A 9,758-nucleotide genomic window follows, 5' to 3' on the forward strand; every position below is an offset into this window, starting at 1 on the left:
TCAAAAAAAAAAAAAAAAAACAGAAAATTTGGAAGGGGTTATAAACATGGATTCCCTAACTCTGCTTCCATTTTATAGATGTGTAAACTGAGGCTCAAAGAGGGAATCGTTTCCTGGCTCTTGGAACTGTGGGTGTTGGGAAGCAGCCCCTTGTCCCTGCCCTCTAGGGGTAGGCTAAGGTGGTCCCATAGCCACCCACCCCCTTTTCAGTAAAAACCACAATAAAAGAGCTTAGAAAATTTATTCCTTTTGTTCTTTTCCTTTGAAATCACACACACAGGCAGGGAGGTGGGACGCAGTGGAGGTGGAAGCGTGCGGAAGACCTCCAGCCCCTCCCCGAATCCCCATTCCCCTTTCCAAGTCCCTCCATGGGGTCTCCTGATGGTCCTAAGCTCAGAATCCAACTATGAAGTGCAGAATGTATGGGCGTAGGAGAGGGGGACTTCGCTCCTCTCTCTCGTAGAAAAATAGATCTGGAATGAATTTGGGGATTTGGCGTGTTTCTGTTTTGTTCTTTGCGTCATTGGGTGCTTGGGTTCAGGGAAGGGTGGTCTTTGCTGAGTTTCTCCTGGCTTTCAACTCTGGAAGCCTGGGGAGGGGCTGGCAGTGCTGGGGTGGGGACATCCCTTCATGTGTCCCTGGCCTCAGACTGTCTCCTTGGCAGCCGCCAGGAGTGAGTGATTCCTCAGACCCCTTGGAGGGACACAGCTCTGGGGACTATTCGCCTAGAAGGTGGGAGGGGGATGGAAGACGCTGTAAAGTGGGGGGATGCAGGGAGTGGGTCCTGGGATGCAGGGATGAGTGTTCCAGGGAACAGTTTCCCCACAGGGCTGGAAGGGGGTGGCCATGCAGAGGAGGTGGGGTGAGGAGGAATCCAGCATCTGTGCAGGTCGCAGGAGGTTCATCTCTGCCCTTGCTGCCTGGTGATGAGCTGTATGAGGACCTGGGACCAACCCCCCGGGGTTTTCTGCAGCCAGGACCTGGGCTTCCTTTCCCATAGGCTCCCTCGACCATGCAATTTCATGTCACGAGAAGCCGGCTCTGGGCACCAGTGTGTGTGGGATACTGTGTAATTGGGCTGCCAGGATCTAGACTTGGGGCCTGAACATGTGAGACCTGGCGCCTGGAAGATTCAGACCAGAAACCAGGGGTTAAGGGCTTGGGATTCAGTGCCTTGGAATATCAGGGTCTGCCTTTAAGAGATGAGGTTTCAACATCGAGGGACTGGGCAGAGGGACTGGGGATCTAGAATGTGGAATCCAGCAGCTGCAGTTGCCAGGATCCACTTGCTGTACGGTTGGGGCCTCCACACTCGTTTTAGGAGCCAGAATCTGGTGGGTGAGGGCTTGGGGATCTGGGATCCAGTGGCTCGGGGTGGAAGGCGCAGTGCTTGAAATGTAGGGATCTGGTAGTCAGAGTAGAAGGATCATAGGCCCAGTGTCAAGGTTAAAAAACAAACAAACAAATAAAAAACCAATGCAGGAATCCAGTGGATGGGGTGAGGGGATCTGGGATCCAGTGATGAGGGCCCCAGGATCTAGGCATTGCGATTGTCAGGATCCGGTGGTGAGGTCTGTTGACATCCAGAATCCAGTAGCTGAGCATGAAGATCCAGGGCTCGAGGCATGGGGATCTAGGGTTGGGGATCTAGGATCCAGTGTTTCACAAGGACACTGGATCTGGTGATCGAGGGAGGCGGGGTCTGGGTGTTGAGGTACACAGGGAATTCGTGCTCCTGTGGTTGGGGTGTTGGGATCCATTCACTGATTTGTGTGGGATCCAGTGGTTAAGACGTGGAGGTCCAGGATCCAGTAGGGGGGACAGGGAAGCGTGGGATCCACCTTGGGATGTGGGGCTGCAGGATCCAGTGATTTGGGGATGGGGATTAAGGGCTGGGGTGTAGATAATCTTGGATCTTGTGGTTAGGGTAGCAGACTTGAGTTGCTGAAGGGATCCACAGTTATGGTTACAGGGGGATCTGGGATCTAGAGATAGGGTACTGGGATCTAGTGGCTGAAGGGTGGCGATCCCATGACCCAGTGGTTGGGGCATAGGAGCCTAGGATCCAGGATCTGGGTACTGATTTCTCGTGGCCAAAGAGTAGGGATCCTGTGGTTGAATCATCAGTCTCCAGTGGCTGAGGTGTGGGGGACGTCATGCCTGGGGTGAGGGATCGGGGGGACAGGCTCCGGGTCCCTCACCTGGACGTGACCCCCAAGGCCTGCTTCATGTTCTCGTAGACCACATAGGAGATGCTCACAGCTGGAATAACCTTCATGAAGTTGGGGGCAATGCCCCGGTAGAGGCCCCGCATGCCCTCCTGGGACAGGATGTGACGTAGTAGACCCAGCATGGATAGCTGGGGGCCACCCTCGATGGAGGCTGGGAGGGGGCGGGGGGGCACCAGGTAAGGCCAATGTTCCCCTTTCACTTCCCCCTCCTACCCCCCAGGGTTGGGCCAGGTGGTGTCATTGCAGCAGGAGGGAAGGAGGTTAGACTAACAGTGGGACCTACCACTCAGAGGCGAGACTTGTATTGACCTTGGAACTGGCTGCTCACCTTTTCACCCCAAGTCTGGGGATAATTAGAAATGGAGCAGGTATGGGTGTGCAAGGTGGGAGAGGACAGAAATGTCCTCCTCCTGGAGCCAGGTTCCCTTCCTCCTTTCCCAGCTGACTCCTACTCATCCTCCTAACCCCTATCCCAGAGCCAACTCCCCAGGGGAGTCCTCCTTGGTGCTCCAGTCTAAGTCAGCCTCCTCCCTGTACTCCATCCACTTTTTTTTTTCCCCCGGAGATGGAGTTTTGCTCCTGTTGCCCAGGCTGGAGTGTAGTGGTGCGATCTCAGCTCATTGCAACCTCCACCTTCCGAGTTCAAGTGATTCTCCTGCCTCAGCCTCCCAAGTAGCTGGGATTACAGGCATTAGCCACCACACCTGGCTAATTTTTTTGTATTTAGTAGAGATAGGGTTTCACCATGTTGGTCAGGCAGGTCTTGAACTCTTGACCTCAGGTGATCCACCTGACTCGGCCTCCCAAAGTGCTGGGATTATAGGCATGTGCCACCGTGCCCGGCTTTTTTTTTTTTTTTTGAGACGGAGTTTCACTCCTGTTGCCCAGGCTGGAGTGCAATGGCACAATCTTGGCTCACTGCAACCTGCACCTCCTGGGTTCAAGCGATTCTCCTGCCTCAGCTTCTCGAGTAGCTAAAATTACAGGTGCCCGCTACCACGCCCAGCTAATTTTTGTATATTTAGTAGAGACGGGGTTTAGCCATGTTGGTCAGGCTAGTCTCGAACTCCTGACCTCAGGTAATCCACCCACCTAGGCCTCCCAAGGTGCTGGGATGGCAGGCGTGAGCCACTGTCCCTGGCTCCCACCCACTTTTTTGAGACAGGGTCTCACTCTGTCACCCAGGCTGGAGTGTGGCGGCATAATCATAGCTCACTGCAGCCTTGAACTCCTGGGCTCAAGTGATCCTCCGGCCTCAGCCTCCCAAGTAGTTGGTACTACAGGCACCTGCCACCACACCTGGCTAATTTATTTCTTCATTTTTTTTTTTTTTTAAAGACGGGGTCTTGCTATGTTGCCTGGGCTGGTCTCAAACTCCTGGCCTCAAACGATCCTTCCTCTTTGGCCTCCTAAAGTCCTGGGATTACAGATGTGAGCCACTGTGCCCAGCCTCCTTCTCCCCTTTATACAACCCTAAATCAATACTTAATTCCAGAATGATTTATTTTGCATCTTCCTTCCTCTCCAGCCTGTGAGCTCTATGAGGGTGGGGACCGTGTCCGTCTTGTGCACTGACACATCCCCAGTGAAAATCACAATACACAAACACTAAAATTCCCAAGAAAATTCTCAAAACAGATTCAGAGAGAATGGGAGGGTAGTGGTGGAGGGGACAGGGGGGAGATTATTCATAAAAGAAAAATACAGACAAAAACAATAACCAGTCTGGCCCTGACTGCTCCCTACCCTTGCTCCTAGCCTCCCACTCATGATAACCCAGCCTTGCAAATTAGAGTTCAAGTTACCACCTGGAAATGCTAGATATTTGCCAGCAGTGACATCCCAGCTAAGTCTGCAAGGGATCTCTTCCTGTACTCACTGCATCTGTTTTCCTAGTTAATCCTCACCTCCATGAAAGTAAAGGACTCCCATTTCAATGTCACAAATGGGGAAACTGAGGCCCAGAGAAACCCATCCAAATCCAGGAGGGGGGTCCCAGCCCAGGGCTCTACCTGGGAGAAGCTGGGGCCCAAGCGATGAGACTCTCCCTGCCCCATCCTCCCGCCCAGGCCTCACCTTGTGCCTGCATGCGGGTCCGGACCAGGGCCAGGGGGTAACTGGCTATCTGGCCGCAGGTGCTGGATATGGTACCGCAGGCCAGGAGCACGAGGATGCCTGGGTCTGCCGAGTCGTGGCTGTACTGCTGAAGCCACCAGTTCTTCAGAGTCTGGAGTGGAGAAGGGAGTAGGGAAGGTTGGGGTGGGTGACCCCAGGACCCTGGCTTCAAAGGCCTTGCTGGCCGGTTCTGTATCCCATGACAGCTGTGACTAGCTGAGCACTTAGTACCTCCTAGGGGCTGAGCCAGCCCTTTCCCTGCATCCCCTCACCCAGTCCTCATCTGGACCCTCTCTGGTAGGTGGAATAAGGGTCCCCTGTACTATGCCCTAATCTCTGGAACCTCTGCATATGTTACCCAAGATGACACAAAGGACTTTGTAGATGGGACTCAGTTAAGGATCTTGAGATGAGATTATTTTGCATTATTGGAGTGGCCCAATGCCATCACAAGGGTCCTTTTTTGTTTTTTTCTTTCAATTATCATTATTATTCTGAGATGAAGTCTTGCTCTGTCGTCTAGGCTGGAGTGCAGTGACACGATCTTGGCTCACTCCAACCTCTGCCTCCCGGGCTCAAGTGATTCTCTTGTTTCAGCCTCCCAGGTAGCTGGGACTACAGGTGTGTGCTACCACACCCGGCTAACTTTTGTATTTTTAGTAGAGACGGGGTTTCTACCATGTTGGCCAGGATGGTCTCAGTCTCCTGACCTTGTCATCTGCCTGGCTTGGCCTCCCAAACTGCTGGGATTACAGATGTGAGCCACTGTGTGTGGCCTCATTTTTCTTTTTATACAGATGGAGTCTCATTATGTTGCCCAGGCTGGTCTCAAACTCCTGCGCTCAAGTGATCCTCCCTGCTCAGCCTCCCAAAGTGCTGGGATGACAGGCATAAGCCACCATGCCTGGCACAAGAGTCCTTCTTTTTTTTTCCCCCCCGGAGATGGAGTTTCGCTCTTGTTGCCCAGGCAGGAGTGCAATGGTGCAATCTCGGTTGATTGCAACATCCGCCTCCCGGGTTCAAGTGATTCTCCTGCCTCAGCCTCCCAAATAGCTGGGATTACAAGTGTGTGCCATCATGCCTGGCTAATTTTTGTATTATTAGTAGAGACGGGGTTTCACCATGTTGGCCAGAGTGGTCTCAAACTCCTGACCTCAGGTGATCCACCTGCCCCGGCCTCCCAAAGTGCTGGGATTATAGGCGTGAGTCACCGTGCCCGGCACAAGGGCCTTTCTAAGAGTTAGAAAAGTAGGTTTAAAGACAGAAGAAGAGGCCGGGCGCAGTGGCTCAAGCCTGTAATCCCAGCACTTTGGGAGGCCGAGTCAAGAGGATCATTTGAGCCCAGGAGCCAGAGACCAGCCTCAGCAATATAGCAAGACTCTGTCCCTACAAAAACAAACAAACAAACAAACAAACAAAAAAACTGGATGTGATGGTGCATGCCTGTGGTCCCAGCTACTCGGGAGGCTGAGGTGGGAGGATTGCTTGAACCCAGGAATTTCTAGTGAGCTGCAATGCATTCCAGCCTGGGTGACAAGAGTAAGACTCAGTATCCAAAAAAAAAAAAAAAGGTTGGGCCTGGTGTCTCACGCCTATAATCCCAGTGCTTTGGGAGGCTGAGGTGGGCGGATTACTTGAGGTCAGGAGTTTGAGACCAGCCTGGCCAACATGGGAAAACTCCATCTCTACTAAAAATACAAAAATAAACTGGTGTGGTGGCAGGCACCTGTAATCCTAGCCACTCAGGAAGCTGAGGCAGGAGAATCGCCTGAACTGGGGAGGCGGAGGTTGCATCCAGGCAAGATCACACTACTGCACACCAGCCTGGGCAATAAGAGCAAGACTCTATCTCAAAAACAAACACTCTCCAAAGACAGTCCTGTGGCAGATGCTGTGAGTATACCACCTTCATCCCTTCCCACTCCAATTCAGACCTGCTGACTTCGTACTGCCAGCATCTACCCAAAGACTTTGCTTGTGGACTTTCTCTGAACCCAGGCCAGCCTGCTCTGACCACTTAGAAATGGGCAGGAAGCACTGGGAAATTGGCATCTTCAGATGCAACCTTCAAAAGACTGACTTGGTGCATCAATACCCCAGCTCCCTCACCTCTCTGATGCAGAATGTCCTATGCTGCCTCCCACAGGTTTCTTGAGGGCTGGAACTCCATTGGCTAGGAATGGTAACTTGCTTGATAACATACTGTTATGGGTTGAATCATGTCCCCACTTTGGGGGGAAACATGTTGATGTCCTGACCCCCAGTACCTTAGAAGGTGACGTTCTTTGGAAATAGGGTCTTTGCAGATCTAATTCATTAAGATGAGTAGGGTAGTAGGGTAGACACTTAGGCCAGTATGACTGGTGTCCATAGAGGAGAAAGACAGAGACACACAAAGACAGAGACACACATGGAGAAAGACAGCCAGGTGACAGCAGAGGCAGAGATTTGAGTGACTGTATCTACAAGCCAAAGAATGTCCAGGGTTGCTGGGAACAAGTAGAAACTGAAAGAAGGAAGGAAGGATTCTCTCCTACAAGTTTGAGAGGGAGTATGGCTCTGCTGACACCTTGATTTTGCACTTCTGGCCTCCAGAACTGTGAGACAATAACTTTCTGTTGTTTTAAGCCAAGCAGTTTGTGATACTTTGTTACAGCGGTCCTAGGAAACTAACATACTCATACTGTATGCATTGACTCCCTGTCTCATTACCTCCCCAATAAATCACTTGCCCTCACGTCCCAGTTTCAGGGTCTGTTTTGGAAGGATCTCAAACTAAGACCAAAACTATTATTATTACTGAGACAGGGTCTTGTTCTGTTACCCAGGCTGGAGTGCAGTGGTACAGTCTCAGCTCACTGCAACCTCTGCCTCCTGGGCTCAGGTGATCCTCCCATCTCAACCTCCCGAGTAGCCAGGATTACAGCTGTGCACCACCACGCCTGGCTAATTATCTTTATTTTTATTTTATTATTATTTTTTGAGACAGAGTCTTACTCTGTCACCTGGGTTGGAGTGCAATGGCACCATCTCGGCTCACTGCAACCCTGCCTCCCAGGTTCAAGTTATTCTCCTGCATCAGCCTCCCAAGTAGCTGGGATTACAGGCATGTGCCACCAGGCTTGGCTAATTATTTGCATTTTTTTTTTTTTGAGATGGAGTCTCGCTCTGTTGCCCAGGCTGGAGCACAATCTCGGCTCGCTGCAACCTCCATCTCCCAAGTTCAAGCAATTCTCCTGCCTCAGCCTCCCAGGTAGCTGGGATTGCAGGCACACACCATGACACCCAGCTGATTTTTGTATTTTTAGCAGAGACGTGGTTTTACCATGTTGGCCAGGATGGTCTCCAACTCCTGACCGCAAGTGATCCGCCTGCCTCTGCCTCCCAAAGTGCTGGGATTACAGGAGTGAGCCACCACACCCCTTCCCTATTATCTCTATTTTATAGAAAAGAAACTGAAGCTCAGGGAAAGTTACTTGCCCAAAGCTACAAAGTAAAGGTGAGAACTAACATTCACAGCTGCATGTGAATCTAGAACTGTATGCCTGAAGGCTTTAGGGTGGCTAATCCCTTCTGAAGCCTGCTGCCAAGGTGACTGTAAGAACAAGACCTTCTTTGCCTTGTGGCTGGGAGAGGCTTATAAGTTTCATTTCCTATGCCAATTCTAATCCACCAGAAATTGCTGCCTTAAACTGGAATGGTGTTGAGAGGGACTCAGTGCTGTGATGGATTAGTAATGCCTAGCCCAGGCACAGACTGGGTAAAATAGGCAAGTACTTAACATTATTGCCTTTGCAACTTTAGAAGCCTTCTGTTGGGTCTAGAACAGCACTTGCCAAAAATGTTTAATAGGTTATTCTTAAGATTAATCTATCAAAAAGAAGTTCTAAAGATGGCTAGGTGCAGTGGCTCCTGCCTATAATCCCAGCATTTGTTTTTTTCTTTTTTTTTTTTTAGAGATGCAATCTTGCTGTCTTGCCCAGGCTGGAGTGCAGTGGCGCAATCTCGGCTCACGGCAACCTCCGCCTCTTGGGTTCAAGCAATTCTCCTGTCTCAGCTTCCCGAGTAGCTGGGATTACAGGTGCCCACCACCACACCCAGCTATTTTTTGTATTTTTAGTAGAGACGGGGTTTCACCATGTTGGCCAGAATGGTCTTGATCTCATGACCTTGTGATCAACCTGCCTCAGCTTCCAAAAGTGCTGGGATTACAGGTATGAGCCACCGCGTCTGGCAATCCCAGCATTTTGGGAGGATGAGGTGGGCGGGTCACTTGAGGTCAGGAGTTCAAGACTAGTCTGGCCAACATGGTGAAACCCTGTTTCTACTAAAAATACAAAAATTAGCCTGGCGTGGTGGTGCACACCTGTAATCCCAGCTACTTAGGAGGCTGAGGCAGGAGAATTGCTTGAATCCAGGAGGCAGAGGTTGGAGTGGGCTGAGATCGCACCACTGCACTCCAGCCTGGGTGAGAGAGAGAGACTCTGTCTCAAAAAAAAAGAAAAAAAAAAGTTCTAAAGACTAGATTAATATGGAAAGCACTGGGTTAAAAACAAAAATATTAAATCACTTTACTAAGAGACTTCTCGGAGCCTTTAAGGGACAAACACAGATTTTGAAACTCCAAGAGGGTACAGGGTTTCTAAAACCTCTTAGACTTCTAAGGTCCCTTTTTGGGCAAAGAATGCATTAAATAAGATTGTGTCTTCTTTCTTTCCTTTTTTTTGGAGACAGGGTCTTGCTCTGTTGCTGAAGCTGGAGTTCATTGGCATGATCACAGCTCACTGCAACCTCTGCCTACTGGGCTCAAGCAGTTCTCCCATGTCATCCTCCTGAGTAGCTGGGACTACAGGTGTGCACCACCACACCTTTTTTTTTTTTTTCTGAGACGGAGTCTCGCTCTGTCGCCCAGGCTGGAGTCACAGCTCACTGCAACCTCTGCCTACTGGGCTCAAGCAGTTCTCCCATGTCATCCTCCTGAGTAGCTGGGACTACAGGTGTGCACCACCACACCCGGCTAATTTTTTGTATTTTTAGTAGAGACGGGGTTTCACCATGTTGGCCAGGATGGTCTCGATCTCCTGACCTTGTGATTCGCTCGCCTCGGCCTCCCAAAGTACTGCGATTACAGGTGTGAGTCATGTGCTCGGCCACCTGGCTAATTTTTAAATTGTTTTGTAGAGACTGGTCTCGAACTTCTGGGCTCAAGCAATCCTCCCACCTCGGCTTCCCAAAGTGCTGGGATTACAGGCACAAGTCACTGCGCCCGGCTGCATCTTATTTCTACTCACAACTCTTTTTTTGTTTTCGAGACGGAGTTTCACTCTGTCACCCGTGCAGTGGCGAGATCTTGGCTCACTGCAACCCCCACACCCCGCCCCGGGTTCAAGCGATTCTCCTGCCTCAGCCTCC

General features: G+C 50.9%; 1 protein-coding gene across 1 annotated transcript in view; it reads right to left on the reverse strand.

The window, feature by feature from the left end:
* Positions 1–974: 974 nt before the first annotated feature.
* Positions 975–9,758, reverse strand: part of SLC25A23 (solute carrier family 25 (mitochondrial carrier; phosphate carrier), member 23) — a 24,167-nt gene continuing 15,383 nt past the window's right edge. Inside the window, exons 9-10 of the mRNA XM_011943533.1 lie at positions 4,308–4,458; positions 975–2,382 (exon numbers count right to left, since the gene is read on the reverse strand). Of these exons, the coding sequence (XP_011798923.1) occupies positions 2,198–2,382; positions 4,308–4,458 (336 nt within the window). The 3' untranslated portion in view covers positions 975–2,197. The remainder of the gene's footprint in view (positions 2,383–4,307; positions 4,459–9,758) is intronic.

The sequence above is a fragment of the Colobus angolensis genome, unplaced genomic scaffold, assembly GCF_000951035.1.
Source record: "Colobus angolensis palliatus isolate OR3802 unplaced genomic scaffold, Cang.pa_1.0 Scaffold22, whole genome shotgun sequence".
Classification (NCBI taxonomy): Eukaryota; Metazoa; Chordata; class Mammalia; order Primates; family Cercopithecidae; genus Colobus; species Colobus angolensis.